The 20,195-nt window shown below is 36.4% G+C and overlaps 1 protein-coding gene across 1 annotated transcript in view; it reads left to right on the top strand.

Annotated features, from left to right (window-relative positions):
• Positions 1-19,122, top strand: part of TTC8 (tetratricopeptide repeat domain 8) — a 33,713-nt gene extending 14,591 nt beyond the window's left edge. The window contains exons 7-14 of the mRNA XM_039712922.1: positions 3,907-3,992; positions 5,930-6,017; positions 9,527-9,637; positions 12,119-12,258; positions 13,408-13,582; positions 14,842-14,964; positions 16,798-16,881; positions 18,524-19,122. Coding sequence (XP_039568856.1) covers positions 3,907-3,992; positions 5,930-6,017; positions 9,527-9,637; positions 12,119-12,258; positions 13,408-13,582; positions 14,842-14,964; positions 16,798-16,881; positions 18,524-18,640 — 924 coding nt within the window. The 3' untranslated portion in view covers positions 18,641-19,122. The remainder of the gene's footprint in view (positions 1-3,906; positions 3,993-5,929; positions 6,018-9,526; positions 9,638-12,118; positions 12,259-13,407; positions 13,583-14,841; positions 14,965-16,797; positions 16,882-18,523) is intronic.
• Positions 19,123-20,195: the final 1,073 nt, after the last annotated feature.

Genomic DNA, 20,195 nt, shown 5'->3' with positions numbered 1-20,195 from the left:
TATAGAAAGAAAAAAGAAGACTCAGCAATTTCAGTTGAGAAATGCCATTAATCAGTGTGCATTCAACTGGATTAATAGTGCAAGGAAATTGGTTCAAATTAAAACTAAATATATCTGTAATCTATCAATTATCAGAAATGTGGGGGTGCAAGAAGAACAGAGAAGCATTGAGCTTTTCAGCACTTGAAAATATATCCAAAAGTCTTTTGTCTTACGTAATAAAAAATTATACACTTGTCTGAAGAAAACACTATTTCTATATCCTAAACACTATCTATTGTTCTTGACTTGTTTCCTTTTGAACACATGTACTTAATAACTGACTTTCTGTACTCCTTGAGCTATTTCTAAAAGTCATTTTGTGGCTTAAATGCTGTAAGAGCAGGTCAGTTTCAAAGATTTGTCCAGAAATATTTCAGCTACTCCTTTTCTCAGTAGACCATGACGTTCTATTTTGCCATTTTTCACAAATGGTGGGTAATGATGACAAAACACTTTGTCCTGAGGAAGAACAAAGATTGTACACTGTATACTTGTGGCCAGAACTCATAGCCTCTCATTTTTCCTTAGTTCTTTTCAATACTTTGTATTTATAGTCTCTGATAGAAATCTATTTAAAATGGAATTATGTTAGATCTACAAAATATAGAAATCTAGACTACACTCACCAAAATAAATTGTGCTAAATTGACTATGGCAAATGTAACTTCCTCAGCTATTTTATAGGCTATCTGGTGTTGATTTGTCTACAAATAAGACTTCAGTCAATAATTGTTGCTGGGAAAATTACTGCCATTCAGCAGCATATGAAAGAAGCAGCAGATGCTCACTATTGTTTCCATCTATCTAATTTCTAGGTGCATACAATATCTGTATGAAATTACTGTTTCAAACAACTGTACATTTACCAATTTAATTTTGCAATATAATAGTAAATTGCCACAAGCCTACAGGCTGTTTTATACTGCATTACAGCTGGTTGATAATTAGGAAGTCTTAGTTATAATACAGATAGCTAAGGAAAGTAATGGTAAAAAAAAGATACTCACAATCATGCTAAATACAATTAAAGAATATATATTAATTTTCATTCTTTTTAAAAAACTTTAAAAAAAGAAACAGAAAATCCACCAAGTATCAGGGATTTTTAGCATTTTTATTTTCACAAACATAAGAGCTGGAAGTAAGATAAATTTGCTCTGAAAAGCTTCTCAGGGTTAAGACTGTTATTGAAATGGGCTCTGCATTTTTGAGTGTGCTAAGTGCTCTAGACAGTAAACACTTCAGCTCATCAGTGTGTCCAGATGATGAGTTATATCCTAAAGTTTATGTAAACTTTCAGGACAAGCAGTGTAGGTTTTGAACTGATAAACATATTGCAATCAAAAATCCTTGAAAGGACATATCAGTATCTGCCAATTCCAAATCCAGCCTGTTTTTCCCTTTCAGTTATTAATATTACTACACCAATATCCAGCAACACACAGGAGTGCAGGACAGACATATCACTACTGCTCTTACAGATTGATTTTAAATTAACATGTTGTGCAGACTCAATACTGATTTGTACTCAAACTGTACAATTAAAAACTCAAAGTTTGCAGCAAACTGAAATTTAAATATTCTAGCAGTTTGTATTGACACAGCAAGTTGAAAGGTTTTACTTTTAAAATGCTATTTTAATCTATTTACTAATATTTCAAGGGCCACATTGTCAAAAGATTTTTTTTTTTTTGTAATACCAGCAAAAGTTTTTAACTATTAGCGTGTACGAAGCCTTCTCAGGGAAACACTTCTAAGAAGTATTTGTAACTTTGGTAGGATTTTTTGATTGAAGTTATTGTAATTAGTTGTAAAGTATCAGAAATAGGATCTTCCTATTCCTTTCCTTTTTCATTAATTGGAAAATATAAAAATGGGATTAAATTTCATAAGCTAACTTCAAAATGAAGTAATGCTTTGCTTCTTGATGCTAGTAGAAGATGCCAAGATCAACAAATAAACTGCTGATGTTACTGTCTACTATGCCTAAAGCAGTCTTAGTTCCCATTTTCCAATCACAGCCAAAATTGTTAGCCTTGCATAAAATAGTTATCAGAAGCAATTAGGGCACCAGAAAGAAACCTGGATGTGTGTCTACAGGAGGGATTATTTTCTGAAACTCAGTCCTCCTTCTTGAGCCCTTGCCATCAGAGAGCTCTGAGGGAAGCTCTTTGGAGCATGGTATTGGCAGAATGATCCTTACTCCTCTGAAATGGCTGCTCCTGCTGCAATACAAGCAGGTGTGGTATTTCACAGTCACCCAGGTTGTTTATACATCTGTAAATGCAACAGAAGTAACCAATGTTTAACATCAACTACTTTCACAGATTTTCCAGTACTGGGGCCAAATTGCTTATGTGCCATCCCATGAAAGAAAGGATCTGCCCAGAAGGGTGTCCGGACCGGACCATTTCTGTCTAGAAGCAAGCTTATTCCCCATTATAGTTGTAGCATCTAAAGGCCCTGTTGGGCAATTTGCAAAGACATTAAGAAACAAAGGGCAGCCAATCCAAGAGCTGCCATCTGAGGCCTTCAAGGATTCTACCTAACTTGAAGAAACAATGAATTGAGAGTTGTAGGTTTACCTGAATTTTCTGTCTCCTGTCAGAGAGGCAGGGAATGATGATAGCTGTCATCTTAGGGACAGCACTGATGCAACTACTTGTCTTGAATTGCTGTAGAAAACAAATTATTCTTTCATTCTCACAAAGCCAAAGGAGAGCAACTTGTCTAAATTGTCATATCTCCACTGACTTTTCTTCATTATGTCAGATCTAAATCCATTGACTGCTAGCAGAAAGAACAGGAATCCAGTGTAGGTGTAGATGTCACTAAATTGGGCTCTTGCAGCATTTCAATATTCAGATAATTTTTTTTCTGGAATTATTAGTTTCTCTGCTACTGAGTGACTGGTGCACAGAACTTTTACCTATTGTTCATAATAAATAACTTGTTCCTGATTTCTGTGGTCTGCAAAATATTTACCAAAAAAGCAGGCAGGAGAGTTTGGTTCTTTGTTATAAAAACACTGCTAAAGCTTTTTACCCTACTTCTGATGATATCCTGAAAATATAACAAACATTACATAGCTTTGATGTGTTCTGAGATAAAATGAAATTTAAAAAAAAAAAAGAAACATGAGTGTTTCTATGGTAGGTTGTGGTACTGGAAAGACATATATTTGTTTTACCAGAGGCATTGAAATTGTAGCTAAAACATGAAAGGCCATAGATTGTGGCTGTGGTGGCTGATCAGAGAACATTGATTAGTTTACTTGCTTTTCCAGTATACCAGACAAAAGAGATTTTAGACCTCCACCATCTTTGACAGATGTCTGTTTTTTAGAGTATTTCTCTGTTTTTCTTGTAATAAAATAATTGTTTACATTATAGACTTTTTAAAGGAAGAAATATTTCTTATTGTACACATTTGAGAGTTTCCAGAAGTGATGGCAACCTAATATTAGCAATGAGATTAAAATTTCTGCAGTATTTCAAACTCACTTATTTCTTTTTTTTATTTCTTTATCTTTACTTGGTTTTACTGAAAAAGGATGGGAAGCTTGGAAAAAGTGTTTCTGCTTAAACAAATACTGTGTTCTGAAGTGGCACTGCTGGAGTCTGATCAAATTAATTTTCTATTTTCTCTTTGATTTAGAAGAAACTGTTTGGATTGCTTATTTTTGTAGGGACAAATGAAGTTTTCAGCTATTTTATGCACTGAACTGTAAAAGTAATAAATAAAAAGCAGTGTTTCCACCTCAATTTAACTGGACTTTTGCTCAACATTTTCTCTTCACAAAAATCTTTACTATGTTTTCCTTGTGTAAACATTAATTTTAAGATGATTGATTTATTTTGGAAGGCTCTAGATTTGGCAGCCCTTGCCACTGAGTATGCACAGTTCAAGGACTGGTGGTGGAAAGTCCAAATTGGAAAGTGCTACTATAGGTAAGCCATTGTTCATTTCTTCTGTGGTGAGTGATTGTGAGTGCAGGACCTGTACTGCTGGGTGTGTTGGGCAGTGCTGAACACTGAGAAATAGCTCAGAAAGTGTTTTGTTGGAGAGTGCTGTGCTTACAGTTAAATTTCTTTTAATGTACAAGGAAACCACTGCTTGAGATGAAGGCATCCATAGTGAGTAACTGAATTAGTTGCAATTTTGCCTTTGTTAATGGATTTTAAAGTAATTATTTGAAAAGTCAGTCAATAAATGCAAAGAGCTATTGTTTAAAAGACTACATTAAATAAATATTTACAGTATTGGTTTGAGAAATAATCTGTCAATGAGGGCTTCAGATTGATGAAATAATACAGAATAAAATATTCATGTTAGACACTTTCTGCCAGAATTACATTACCCAAGAACTACCAGTTAAAAATATGCTGAGGCCTAAGGCTGCCACCCCATACACAAGCATCAAATCAGAGTAGGATAATGAGAAATATTAGCAATTCTTAAAACAGCTACCCACCCTTTCCTTCTTCCTGGGCTCAACTCCACTCCCTGTTTTCTCTACCTCCTCCCTTCCCAGCAGCACAGGGGCACAGAGAATAGAGGTTGCAGTCAGTTTGTCTCTGCTGCTCCTTCCTCCCCAGGGGAAGGACTCCTCACACTCTTCCCTTCTCCAGCATGAGTCCTCCCCAGGGTCACAAGTCCTGCTAGTAGACCTTCTCCAGTGTGGGCTCAGCTCTCCCCAGGGCCACAGGTCTTTCCAGGAGTATGTTCCAGCATGGGCATCCCATGGAGTCACAGCCCCCTTTGGGCATCCACCTGCTCCAGCATGGGTTCCTTCACAGGCTGCAGGTGGATCTCTGTGTCCTATTAGTCCACCATGGACTGGGCAGCAGGGCAAAGGCACAGCTGCCTCACCATGGTCTTTACCAAGGGATGCACAGGAACTTCTGGAGCACCTCCTCCTGCTCCTTCTGCACTGACCTTGGTGTCTGTAGAGTTCTTCCCACAAATTCTTACTCCTCTCTCTGCCTGCCATTGCACTGTTTTTTCCTCCTTCTTAAATGTATTATCCCTGTTACATTTATTATTCCTATGCTGATTATGGAGGCACTACCACTGTCATGGGTGGGCTCAGCCTTGATTCCATCTTGGCATTGGCTCTGGCACACATTGGAGACATGTCAGCTTCTTGTAGAAGCCATTCCTGAATCCCCCAGCTACCAAAACCTTCTCATGTAAACCCAACACATGAGTTTAGAGGCCATTCATTGCTTTCAGGATTTTTATGAATCATGTTATAGAAACTAACGAATCCAAGGAATTCCAGGATCCCAAGCTACCTTATGTCCCCATTGACTGTGCTTCTTTGTTTTAGCTGGCTTGTTCTGTTTGTGTTTTGCATTTCTTCAGCAAGTATGTGCTCTTTGGGTGAAGGAAAGAAAAAGCAATTTACATATGAGAAAGTGTGCCGTTTTATGTTGTTAAAATTGCACAGTCCTCTTAATTTGTAGTTATGTAGCTCTTATAGATTAGTGCAAAACATTTGAGTGTAATTATGCAAAATAAATGCCTTTGAGATGAAATAGACTCCTGAGATGTTCATTCACAGTGGAGATTATCTGTGTGATCTTTGCCATGTGTGAGGAAGTTCTGGTCTGAAACAGTTTGGGTAGAGTTGAGACATTAATTGATCATTTTCTACTGTTTGTTTTAAGAGCAGGAGGAATTCCTGTGAATACGAGTACATAATTTTTCACAATGACATGTTTTTTGTTAATGTACACGCAAGTATGTGGTCATAAGGTGTGCTTTCAGGCAGTTTATGTTTGGTTTAGTTTGAACTCCTTCATTATTTAATAAGCTTATTAAAAAATCCTGAAAAAAACCACAGTAAACAATTACCTTCTATATGTATCTGTTGTCTCTTTAGGTTGGGATTATATCGTGAAGCTGAAAAGCAATTTAAGTCAGCCCTTAAACAGCAGGACATGGTTGATACAATCTTGTACTTGGCAAAAGTAAGTCATAGATACATCATTGTGTGTAAAAGTGTGTGGTCTCCATGCCTGAGGCAATACATGCTAACAGTTGCAATGGAAGTCGATAGTTTATGAAATTATTTTTGAGCTCCCAGATTTCACAAACAAGATTTTAAAAATGTTCTGTTACTGGATTCTTTGTTCTAAATTCCAGTGAGGATTATGTAGCTAAAAAAAATTATTGGACTTCCAGTATGAAGAACAATGGTCTCCTAGGAAACCAATGCAATAAATCTGTAAATAAAGAGCAAAGCTCAAAATCCTAGTTTCACAAGCAAAATCAAAACAAAGCGAGCTTAAAGGAAGCAATCGGAGACCTTGAAACAGGGAATGTTCTGTCAAAATAAAGGCATTAAAAAGCTTTAAAAGAACAAGTGGTACAGATGAGTCTCAGAACTACTTGTTTACCAGAATACACATTAGTTTCTAAACATTTTCTAAGACATTCAAGAAAAGGTGGCCTGTGAGAAGCTAAAACTGCATTTTTGTTCATGGTGTCCTGGAAGGAGATGAAACCAGTTGCTCTTTATTGGTCCCCTTAAGCTGGCTGTCAGAGGCCTGTCCAAAAGTCATCACTGCTAGTAAATAATTCAGATATTCATATGTGCTTTTCCTGAGCAATTTATGTTTTGTATTTAAATGACCATCATTGCTATCTAGAGATGTGTCTCCAGCACTGTGTTTGAAGTTCATTGAAGCTTATTAATTTTCCTGTCTCTATCACAAGTCATTCTAAAAAATACACAGGATCACAAAATAGTTTAGGTTGGGAGGGATGCCAAAGATCATCCAATTCTAATCACCCCCCTCCCTCCCCCATGGACAGGGATGCCTTCCACTAAACCAGGTTGCTCAGAGCCCCATCCAACCTGGCCTTGAACACTGTCAGGGATGAGGTATCTACAGCTTCTCTGGGCAACCTGTTCCATTGCCTCACTGCCCTCATAGTGAAGAATGTCTTCTTACTATCCAATATAAACATATCAATTTTCAGGTCAAAGCCATTCCCCCTTGTCCTGTCACTACATGTCCCTGTGAAAAGTCCCTCTTCAGCTTTCTTGTAGGGTCCTGTCAAGTGCTGGAAGGCTGCAATTAAGTGACCCCACATCCTTCTGTTCTCCAGGCTGACTCAACTCTCAGCCTTTCCTCCCAGGAGAGGTGTTCCATCCCTATTATCGTCTTGCTGGCCCTTCTCTGGACTCACTCCATGAACTACACAGAATTATTCACTTGGCAGAGTAATTGGATTAACAAACAGTGATTCATTACAGGAGATTTGCATCCCCCTACATCAGTACTAGCTCAGGCAGGAGCTGCATTTGAACTTCCACCTCCCACTCTATAGACCAGCTTGCTCAAGTATAAAACATTGCACAGCATAATTTAGTGACTGTCAGTGGACAGGCAATAAAGTAAGGCACAGAGATATGGCTCAATTTAATAGAACTGAAAAAATCAGGCTTGAGTTAAGCAGTCATTAAAAAATAATAAGATTGCATAAAGTTCTGTGGAAATATACTGATACTAAGATACTAGTTAGTTTTGTTTATATTCATTATTGCAACAGCTATCTGGGTTTTTAATAATATTTTCTTGAAAGTGATCTCTCCCTAGTTTACAAAAATTCTAGTTTACAAAAATATAAAAGATCAAAAGAAAAAAAAAAGAATCTTTAAAGCAGTCAGGACCTGCTGTGAATTTACAAAGTATTTCATGACCTAGAAGAGCTAGAAATGGGATATTTTTACAAGAGATAAGCAAGAGACCAAAAAGAGAATGGAGCTATTTTGCTTTCAATATATAAACCATAATTACTGTAGCTGTAGTAATTCTAAAGAGCAAGTCTCCCCAAAGCAACTGTGAGTAGGTGGAAATTGTTCCACCTGTTTTTTAATTTCTTTTGGCATTTATCTAGAGAGCAGCTCTACTGTCTACAGAGATGTTGGATCGTGTGATATCACACTGTTACGGGAATTACATAGTACAGTACTGTGGCTGTGTGGTTTTAGTGTCTGAAGTGAGTGCATCTTTGGAGTCAGCCTCTAGATAAAGCAATAGAGCAGATTTAAATCATTAATGCTCAGAAAACATACTTCATAAACAAAGATAAAAATATAAAAAAGGGAGTTACTAGGGGATCTAGGAGGGTTTCACACTGTCCATTTTTTTAATTGGATGTGTCATTCATGGTTAACGATGTAATTAGGGCAGTTCAAATCTACTAAGTACCTTGCCCTCCATGCAAACCCTTGCTCTTTTTTAGATTTCCAGAAGAAGACATTAACTTTCTAGCTTAATACAGGAAATGTGAGTGACATTAGACGAGTAAGTGTAAAAAATGCCTGTATTTTAACATTTTGCCAATGACCAAGTTGGAATGGCAGTCCCTTTCTTGGAAGACACAGTTGTCAGCTCTTTGATAATTAAGAAAGTCATTGAGTGGTCATAGGAAAGAATGCTTTGCAAATGTCTACAGCAGTATATATCCATGGAATTGCAAAAAAACAATATACAGTTGTAATTGTTGGCAGTCAGAAGTCCATGAAGCTTAAGGGCAAAAGCAGAAATTGGAGGTTTCTCAGTTGTTCAGCTAACACTAATATTTGCTTTAAGTTTCATCACAGAAAGCTTGTATCAGGATAGCATTCAAAGATTCTTTCCCTTCTTTAGTAGTATCAAATATTAGCACTGATTAATATACTATTTCTCCAACAAAATCCTTTTCCATTCAGTGGGAGATAGAGAAATCATTCTAGCCATCTAGTTTCCCAAAGCATGAGTGCAGGGTTTTTCCCTTTGCTGTAGCTGTGTTTACCGTACCCAACAGCAGGAGGGCTTTACAGCTGTACTCTTAGACAGCTGCTGAGGTGGTCCCTGTCAACACTGGACATATTGGATGTCCAGTTCTCACACAATTATTATCCACATTGCATGTTTTCAAAATCAACACAGAAGCCAAACTCACAGTGGCAAAACTGCCCTCTTTCTATAGGATTCTGTTGTTTGTGACAGGGAAGGTTGGTTGAGCAGTAAGGAAACTTGAAAGTGTCACTGCTCTGTGCATTGCAGTCTTATTCGACTAAGTAAAATATTTTGATATTGCAGCACTATCAACCTGAAGATCCTGTTCTTTCAAGCCCAAGTTTTTGAAAATACATTAAACAGGGAAATATTCAAGGTGATACCTTCACCTCAGTGTCAAATTATATTATATATGATGATAAATAACAGGATATTTTAAATTAGTAATATTCAAATAAATCATGAATAGGTAAATTTAATTATCTTAAGCTGCGTATTTTATCTTCATTACACAGATTTATTCATTATTCACTCCATTATTTTCCCAGTATTATTCATCATCTCTCAACCAGCTAATGGTTTCCTGTATAAATGGAGATGTCATCCCTTTTATTTATCTCCCTTGATGAACAGCAGAACATGTATAAAAGTCATTTGACATCTATATACATTTTTTATTTGCTTAGGTGTATTTGCGCTTGGATCAGCCTGTAACAGCTCTGAACCTTTTCAAGCAAGGGTTAGAGCGATTTCCTGGAGAAGTGACTCTTATTTGTGGAATTGCCCGAATCTACGAGGTATGCACCCACTATGCAGTCCTTACAGGGGCCAAGTGTAGCTGCTTGAGCAAGAAAAGAGGCAATAGTTGAATATAACTAAGGTCATCAAAAACCAACTGTGCTGATTTTCAGTGTCACTAATGCAAAATAGATAACTTTCCACAAAGGTGACAAGGTAATGTCAGGGGAGCCCTGCAGGCTTATTTCAATGATTAATCACATCACTGAGATCTCATTTGCCCTTGGCATGCAGAAGCAAGTCCATATTAAGTCAAGTTATCCAGATGTTGTCCTTGCTAGTTTATATATATTTCATCACTAAAACTACTCAAGTCATCAACCAGCAAAATTAAACAGCAAAATAGTTTATTTGTCTGTGTTGTTTTTATTAGCATTCTGTGTTGTCATTAGTCTCTTAATGCTCTGAGAAATTGGGTATTTTCACATCAAATGGTGGATTTCATATTGTTTTTCCACTGAAAGTTGGTAAAGTGCTATTCCAGAACAAATGTTAAAAACAAAGTAATGAATTTTTTTTGTCTGTCTATATTCATGCTTGGCATTCTATCCTGTTCTCATCATTCTCATCTAACCCCTAAGCCTTAATCCATTTTCATATTAAATCCTTTTTGTCCTTCAGCAAGAAAAAAACAGCTGCATAATTTTGGAGGCTTTTCTTTCTGAATTGTTGAATAGTTTTTAATATAGATGTTATTTTGCAGAACCGTACATAACATTGCATAACCCTTTAAGGAATTATTAAAGAGCAGCATATATTTGATAGGATCTAGTTTTGCACTGACACTTGAGGGAGGGATTATAGCTTCATTAGCAAAGATTTGCACTGCAGCATAGGGCTGCTTTCATTATATAGACTCACAAGTGGAATATATTTATCAGACATCTTAATCAGAGCTTTTCTTCTCAGTCACTAACTTTTGACAGTACAAAGATTTGTAGAGCATTTTTTATTTAAAAAACCCTATGTAATATTTTAAGGGACTACTTTATTACTATTTCCTTGAATGACAATAAATCCCTTTTTTGGGAGCTAAATACACTGCTGAGGTTATATAAAGGCTTATTCTTTAGTTATGTTGGGAACACATTGTATCTACAGCACACAGGTAGAAATTATTCCTATACAAACACGGAAACAAATTTTATTTCTTAATTTATTTTTTTTTCTTGTAGGGGATAGGTTCTCAGGGCCTTGCACCCCTCAGAAACAGTGCACTGTCATTTATAGCAGTGAGTTTACCCTAATTCCTCTTCCAAATAGCACACATCCAAGCATATATTTATATACAATACAGTTACCTTAAGTGTCATATCCTAGGTAGTACAAGTTTTGGTAAATTCACGATTCTTGTTTTCAAAGGCACATAATAGATTTTCATATGTAATTATATTCTCATTTGCATTCAATGCAATTAATGACTTGATTTAAAAAGCATTAAAAATAGTTGAGACGTTGTCTGGGGAAGTCAGTCTGTTCTGTGTTACTATGCTGGAAACTGCCTGCACAGTTCTGGGTGTCACAAGACATAGTGCAAGAAGGGGCAAATGTCTATTGCACGTGGGGCTGCTCCAGCACGGGTCCCCAGGTGACAAGGGTCACAAGTCCTGTCAGTGAAACTGATCCAGTGTGGGCTCCTCTCCTCATGTTGCCACATGTCCTGCCAGGAGCCTGCTCCAGCACAGATTTGCCACAGGGTCACAACCCACAGCAAGGTCACCTGCTCCAGCATGGAGCTTCTCCACAGGCTGCAGGTGGATCTCTGCTCCCCTGTTGGCCTCCATAGGATTCAGGGGCTCAGCTGCCTCACCATGGTCATCACCACAGGCTGCAGGGGAATCTCAGCTCTGGTGCCTGGAGCACCTCCTGCCCCTCCTTCTGCACTGACCTTGGTGTCTGCAGAGCTGTTCCTCTCACATATTCTCACTCCTCTCTTCCTGGCCACAATTACATCTGTGCAATATTTTTTTTTCCTTTTAAAATATGTTGTATGTTATCACAGAGATGTAACTACCTTCTCTGATGAGCTCAGCCTTGAGGCCAGCAGTGGGTCCCTCCCAGAACCGGCTGGCATTGGTTCTGTTGGATGTGGAGGAAGCTCTGGAAGCTTCTTACAGAAGTCACCTTTGTAGTCCCCCTTCAACTTCCAAACTCAATACAACAGGCTGTCTCTCTTTCTAAAAATAAAACTCAAATAAATTTCTTTTTGTAGCTGTGGCATAGAGTTAATTTCAGGTAAAGATATTACTAATAAATCAATATGCATTCCTGTCATGGATATGTGTGCTGCTTGTGAAGATGCCAGACAGTGGTGTTGAACGGTACAATCAGAGAACTTTAAGAACATATATAATTAATCTCAATTAGGTACTCTACAGGGCATATATAAAGCATTCAGTAGATTAACATTTTAATGAGTTTCCCATTAAAAATAGGTGATAAACAGTGGAAGTAATTGGAATTCTTGTCTAATTGTATAGGAAATGAACAATATCTCCTCGGCTGCAGAGTACTATAAAGAGGTGTTAAAACAAGACAATACTCACGTGGAAGCCATTGCATGCATTGGCAGTAACCATTTTTATTCAGACCAACCTGAGATAGCTCTGCGGTTTTACAGGTATCTGTACTTATGGAGAGGGAGGGAGGGGGAACAGAATATGTGAGAAGGTAATATAAAGGTAATACAATATCTTTGTAATGCAGGAAAAAATTAATTAGGAGATTGGCATAGGAGTATGAATGAGTATGAATGAGCATTTGGACAAATATTACCCTAAAATCAGTGTAACAGCTTCTGTATCTTTTTATACAGTGATAAATACATCACTACAAACTTGTAATCATTACATGAGGAGGATGTAGTGGTATCAACATGGATTATCATTCAACCAAAAAACAAGGAAAGTTCTTTCACAGCATGAGGCAGTTTGAGAACAGTGGATCTTAACTTCAAATGCATACAGAAGGCACATGGACTTCTTTAGCCCTTACTCCACCTGAAGTGACCAGGTGTTGTGACCACAAAATCCCTGACTTGGAATGAAGGCCGGGCTTCCCGTGTGCTTTACTGAAAGCAGTGAAGAGATAGTGTTAACACTGCTGCTTGATTTTTATTCTAATACAGTCAGAGTGCAAAGGAGCTTGACTTTCCCTTGCTCAGAGCAGATTAAGTCAGCAAGAGCACTATCACTACATTTCTGTTGGACTTGAGCTCTTTTATTCTTTAGGTTCAGAAACTCACAGTCATGCTGCAGACAGCAGCCCTCTTTTTCTCTGGCCCTCATAGCATTTCTGTTTATTCCTATAAATATGAATAAACAGAATTTTTATAATACATCTCTATTTTAAAAGACACATTAAACAATATCAGTGTGAATCAAAATATACTATTACTAATTAGAGCAGTTCTGAAGGATGGGGATCAAGCAAAAAATTGGAGTCTTAAGAATTACATAAAAATTACATCAAACTGCAACAAACTACAACTTGATTGATGTCGAGGGATTGGAAAGAGGAAACAGAAAGTCTGCTACATCTCTGTCTTACAGTAAAGTCAGATCATGTAACCCAGTCAAGAAGACAGAAGTTACTAATTTACACATATATTTGCACAGTTGTGATTCTAATAAAAATACCTTGCATTGTCCTTCATGAAACTAACAAGTGTGAGAATAGGGAGAAGGGAGGAGAGAACTTTGTCTTTTAGAGTAGAACTCCTACTTGAAATTAATAAATTTTTTTTAAAAAATGCTTTCTTTCAATCTAGACGGCTCCTGCAGATGGGTGTTTATAACTGCCAGCTCTTTAACAATCTGGGCCTCTGTTGCTTCTATGCCCAGCAATATGATATGACACTATCTTCATTTGAACGGGCACTGTTTTTGGCTGAAAATGAGGAGGAGACAGCAGATGTGTGGTACAACTTGGGACATGTGGCTGTGGTATGGAAAATATTAACCATCTTTCTGAATCAGTAAAATTTATTTTAAAATGTAAAAAAATAACTGGGAAGGAGTAATTTCCCTTCTTAGAAATACAATAGTGTACAGGATAAAGTCCAGTACAGATGGAATGTTTACTTGCACTTCAGTGGGTGAAGAAGTAGCAAGAGAAAAACTCTGTACTTTACAGAATGTGGCTTTCTCCTGCTAAAAGATGCTCACTCCCTACTGTCTTTAATTTTCACATCTTTCTGAAAAAATTACAACGTATACCAGCCCTTGAAGGCCTTGGCTGCAAAAGAAGATAATCTGACCAAAAAAAAATTAATTCAATATATTTTTCTAGGAACTATTATTTGTTTTACATGGAGAATTAGACTGATTCTCATCATAAAAATACACATTCAACAGCAAATAGCCAATACTAAAGCACTAAGTAGGTCATAGTTGAGAAGGTATTTTCCTCTGTGGTAAAGGCAGCTATAGAAATATTGTGTAGTTATGTGATAAATTTTGTTAAGTTTCTACACAAATTTTCTTACAGTCTTGCCCATTTTTGCAGATGTTCTTCAAGAAGTTGTGTTGGATTTCTCTTTAGCTACATGCCCAGAATAAGTTTGATGAATAAAATTTTTGACACGAGTTTTCTAACATGAGTTGTCTTCAATTGCTGATAATGACTTGAGTCAGAAACACAACTGTGTCTTGTACTGCAGCTAGGATAAACACAGTAACTTATACTGCCTTAAAGATTGAAATTTGAGCTGATGTGCCTGTATTTTTCAGCATTTGTCACTTTTGATGTTTAACCTGATGCTGTGTCAGTCTTAACACTACAGTAGTATTAGTCAGCTGCTCCATCTGAGAAGTGAATCTTTCTTAACTTAAATATGTGTAGAGACAAAGAAGCAAGATTACTTTCTCTCTGAAGAAATCTCAGTTTTTCTTACCCTGCCATAGACAGTAGCAGATAACATAATCTTTAAATGCCATTTTAATCATCCAAAAGTTAAATTAGATTAAATGAATGTCACTTGAAGCATGGAAGTTTGTGCTGGAGAGAAATTATTCTGTCTATAGGAAGAATAAGGAAAAAATGAGAGCATCTGGGAAGAAAGCACATATGTTTCTGATTGGCATGTTTTTATTGTAATTTGCATTCCATTGTAGTACTTATGGGTGAAAAGATACTCCAAAAACCAAAACAGTGCATGTTGTTTCCAATCTTTTCACAAGTGAAAACACAGTTTTTCTTTTAGGGCATAGGAGACCTGAATCTGGCTTACCAGTGTTTCAAGCTGACATTAGTCAACAATAACGACTATGCAGAAGCTTACAACAACTTGGCTGTGCTGGAAATGCGAAAAGGTCACACTGAACAGGTCAGTGCTGAGACCTGCCTAAGGAGATTGCTTCATTTGGGCATTTTGTATTTAACAAACATCATTTCTCTGAGGTGGAGGCATCATATGAATGTCTAACTCACAGTTACAGTCAGAAAACATGGATGACTATTATACATGCTTCAGTGTAAGCTCTGTATTGTCATGCCATCTCCCATTAAACTGTTTATTCTTTGGCGTATCCAAATGAATCATCAAAGACAAGCAAGGTTTCCAATAACTTTGCAGTTGTTGAGATGTTTGTTTCTTTTTTTTTTTAATTGGTATCCAAAGCAAACTCCATAACTTTTAAATCTTAACTTGAAAGACAACTTTGACTGTATATTCAGTTTATAAATGTAGGTAACATGCTTTTGTTGGGTGGCAGAAAAGAGCAATCAGATTATCTCTTGAAAGCTGGGGCTTTTTTAGCAAGGAGATTGCCCTGGAATTTTGTCAGAAAGAAGCAGGTTCTTGATAAACACCTTTGCATCAATAAGCTTGGTGGTTCATCTTACCTAATATGGGTATACCTGCTGTATTGTGCTAAGATATATAATTGACATGCATGGTGGAAAATAGTATAAAATGCATGCATGGTATAAAATGACACCGTTGTTATACACATGGAGGGAAAACGAATATGTGTTTTTTGGGCAGTTTTGGACAGAACTGCTGTGGGCTTGTTTTAGACCTCATGAGAGCAAGCTGATTTGATGGATTCAGGTATACATCATAGAGCTAAAATAAATTATAAATACCTTTTTTAAGAGCACATTCTCTTAGATAGAAGTTAACTTTATTCAGATAACCTAGCAATTACCATGGAAACACTGAAATGAACCTGGAACTGGATGCTTCCAGTGACAAGTAAACTTTGGGTTTCGTTTCAGTTTCATAATCAGTAAATTTTTAGACATTTAATTCCCTAGCGGAGCATACCCTCAATGGTGGAAGTTGTGGTTGCTCATTACTAGCACTGCAGAGACTTTCCATTAGTTTTTAGCTTAAAATTTTCAATTTTCTTCTTGTATCACATGTATAATTAAAAATTAGGATAATTTTGGCGATAAAAATATGTGCAGAAGAATAAAAAAAGGGGTGATATTTTGTTTATCTTGGATTTTATTTCACAATGTTCTTTCATAAGTACTGTTGCATGTACTCAGACTTTTCAGATGTAAGGAGTTTTAATAAGTTCCTAGCTCAGTCTTGCCACAGTTTATAGTTACTTTTGTTTTTAAATGTTTTGGAATTTTCCCCATTAAGTTCTGCTTTTTTTTTTTTTTTTTTAATCTTTCACAAGTGGACCTTAATTTTGTATTGTATTTACATCATGAAACTATACACTCTGATACTTAATCTGTTTCACCTTTTTATGCCTCTATTCTGCTAGTGAGAAAAAACCCCCTAATTTTATTTAAATGTTTAAATGTGAAAGCTGTCATTTATATGATAAAATTTATGGTTTCAGGGATGCTTAAGACACAGTTGTCAGAGACAACAGATAAATACAGTGGGGTGTTCTTTAAATACTTTGAGTTTTATTTAATTTATGTGATGTATTGTCCTCAGGGTTTAAAATTGAATTGCTTAATTTAGTATGTCCCAATAATTTTTTTTCTGACTCAACTAAAAGTCTTTATTCATTTCAATGTTATTTGACTCTGTTATGCCTACACCATGGATGTAACCTTTTTGAAATTTACATTTCTTAGTAATGACTTGGTAAACACAGGATAATTTCTTTTAAGGATTATGAATATTGCATTAGATTCTTGTTACTCTCCCTCCCAGATGTCACTATATTGTTTTTTTCATTTCTCTGTATAGGCAAGAGCTTTGCTGCAGACTGCTTCATCTTTAGCACCTCACATGTATGAGCCCCATTTCAATGTTGCCATACTCTCAGAGAAGGTAATGCATTATCCTGTCTTGTAATCTAGAAATTGAGCCTTGGTGAGGCAGCTGATTTTTATTGTTGTTATTAAGAATTCCAGATAGATAAGAAAAAAGAATACAGAGTGCATAAACTCAAAAGAAAATGCTAAATTACATTATCATTTTAATACCTAGAAGTGTGTCAAAGTAGCCATTCCAATGTTTGCTTTTGAGAAAAAATGAGGCAAACTGGCTGTGAAGTAACTTTGTAATTGTTCAAATGCCTGGAAGATGAACAATTCCATCTACAGTCTTGACAGTCATGAGCTTTTTTAGAATGTGAAGTGTATTAATATCATATTATTTACTAGTAATGATAGAAAAATATCCTTTACTGATAATATCTTACTGATCTCAAAGGCAAATCTGTTATTCAGCTCTACAACCTCTGAATTTTTTGTGTTACTAATCTATTTCATCCAGACACTGTCTAAGACACTGTATTAACAGTGTCCAGCATTCCTGTTAATAAGAGAAACTTGTCCAAATTTTTTCTTGTATCTCACAAGAAAAAAATTGCTCCTTTGCTTGTACCTACACCTTCATGATTCTGTTATGATTCTGTGTTGTGTGGGCTGCTCCACTCCTACAAATGCTGAAGTACACACATTAAGAAGAGAATAACCCATTAATTTGTAAGTGTATCCTCTCCACTGTGAAACACAAGAGGGTGTTGAATAATTGCATTTTTTACTTACTGTTTGGGGAGTAAATCCTAGTCTGTGAATGTCTTGTTACATAAATTTTGCACAAAGGACTCTCACAGGTTATGGGAGAAGACAGCCAGCCACATGAGCCAGGTGTTGGTGCAGTGGGGTAATGCAATCCTTAAATTCAGTGTAAGGCCATGGTTTACAGAACATGACTTCTCTGGCTGGGACCTTGACTTTTTCTCCTTCAGAGCATTCTTGCCGTGCTGAAGCTCTGTATTGAGTGATGCACAAGAAAAGAAAAAAACCTCCTGGCTGTCTACAGCTGCTCCTTTCTCATTCAGGAGTAATCACTTTTACTAGATGTGTTCCCCAAGTATTTGGGTTCTTTTTTGATGAACCCACTTTTTGAGATACTTTCCTTTTAATCCTTTCAAAAAATGATGTCTATTTAGGAAAAAAATGAAGTTCTTTAAGTAGGGAACAATTTCTTCTAATAGCAACAGAAGAGCACCATTAGTTCTCCAACATTGTTGTGTATCTCTGTGAGGAAGCAAGCAATCACAGTTGTTTGTTTTTTTTTTGTAAAGGCCTGATGGGTTGTGTTTTGCTTGTTTTCACAATAGCACTTTTATGGAGTTTAAAAGCAAAACTTCTCTTTTTTTATTCCTCTATACTTCAAGCACTGGGCGTGGTGTGTACCTTGTCCATTCTCCAAGAAGTTGGGTGAAATGGACTATGTTAAGTTGATGTCTCAAAGCATCCATTAAAATGACATTTCTGTCTTTCTCATCCCTTGATGTAAGTGTGACATAATCCTGCCTCCAAATGTCCTTACACTGACTGTTCACTCTTCAGACCAGCTGTGCTTAAAATTTGTGAGCATGAGAAATGTATTGCACAGAATGCAAAGAGTACAAATACTGCAGTGCTTGGATTTGCAGAATCAGTTTGTGTGTTTTTTACAGGTTGGAGATCTTCAGAGAAGTTACACAGCGGCTCAGAAGTCTGAAGAAGCATTTCCAGGCCATGTTGATACACAGCAGCTCATCAAACAGTTAAAGGAACACTTTGCTATGCTCTGATGAGCAATTTTTTATTATGTAAGAAGCTAGCCAGAGCAAATGTCCCATGCACATTTTGAGAACACCAGCTCAAAGTAGATGAACCATACTTTATGCATTCCTGTAGCAAAGCTTGCATTACTTTGAGTAGCAAGAAAAGATTGACTTTCAATTCCTTATGATCTTAAAAGATAACACCTATTCAAATGCAGCTAGAAAACTTTGCAGCTATGTACACAAGAGATTACAGAAAAGGGTTTTTTCTGACTTTTGTGCAGAAAAAAATTGGTTTTAAACATTCCTGTGTAACAATATGTGAAGAAACAGAGTAAAAATACTTCCTAACTGGTTTTCAAGTTGGCTTTTGATAGTATACTTTCTAACTGAATGTTAGGTTTTAAAATTAAAATACTTTAAAAGAATTTTAAATACATATGTAAAGCAAAAGTTCTTATATTCCTTGTTCAGTATGAGTTGAATAAATTCCGTTTGTATGGTTTATCTCATTTGTGTATGTAAGTTAAATTACACCCTTATTACCATGAAAATCTGGATTGATAGTCTTAACATTTTGAGAGACTCCACAGAACTGGTGCAAAATCACATAAATGCATGTGTGCCTCTCTACCCAGGAGTTTATTCTGGATCTCAGTGAGGGAGAAGGGTATTTAGAAGCTTGCAGAATTAAGAACTAATAGTTGAGAACAAGGCATTGATGGGGTTATTATATGTGCTACCACACGAGCACTGTTGCTAAATAAATATTTGAATCAATCTAACTACAGGAATACTACTACTTACAACTAATGAAGACTTTCTGCCATACTTTGTGTTTTAGCTAAAAGGAATAAATTTGCATGAATTCCAAACCTGACCTTTTTAAAAGACCTTTAAGAAATGTGGGATGTTAAAGCAATCTGAAATGGCACATCCTGAAACAGACCTTTGAAATCTTTTCATGTTTCTCTGGTATATTAGGGGAATGTCTTAGCTTAAGGGGCAACCCTAAACATTGTGAATATTATGTCTTATTTTTTAGTATTTGTTATTTCTCCATCGTCATCTTCGATGGTTGTAGCTGGTGAAGGTGGATGCTGGGGAGCTTCGAGAAGTGTGCCCACAGGTTCCCCCACAGAGCATTCTGTAGGTGACAGAAGCACTCAATTGCTGTCACATGGTGTGAGGTGCAAAAGCATTATTGGCTGAATAGATGCAGTATCTTTTATGGAATTTTATTTTGTCCGTTTTAATTTTATATTATGAGAAATTCATCACAATCTATTTTGAAGGGCATCTTAGTTACCAGTAATTCTCATTAGTTAGGATTTTACTTGCTGCCAAAATTCAAGAATTTAGAGGAAATTTCCATCCTTTGATCTGTGGTATAAATGTCTTTCCAGCTGTCATTACTAAACTTAGAGAGGTACCAGAAAAGAAAATTGTCTTAGCAGTTTAAACACAACTGTTGGGAATTTTTGAATGTCATATTATTAACTCAAAGTAATTTTCGAACTGCATAGTAAATAAGCCTATTTCTAGATGAACTGGAACAGAAATGACTAATACGACTCCAGTT

This window comes from Passer montanus, unplaced genomic scaffold (genome assembly GCF_014805655.1).
Source record: "Passer montanus isolate IOZ18808 unplaced genomic scaffold, ASM1480565v1 scaffold27, whole genome shotgun sequence".
NCBI classification, from domain to species: domain Eukaryota; kingdom Metazoa; phylum Chordata; class Aves; order Passeriformes; family Passeridae; genus Passer; species Passer montanus.
The sequence above is the reverse complement of the archived record's forward strand: the minus strand, read 5'-3'. Positions and strand labels throughout refer to the sequence as shown.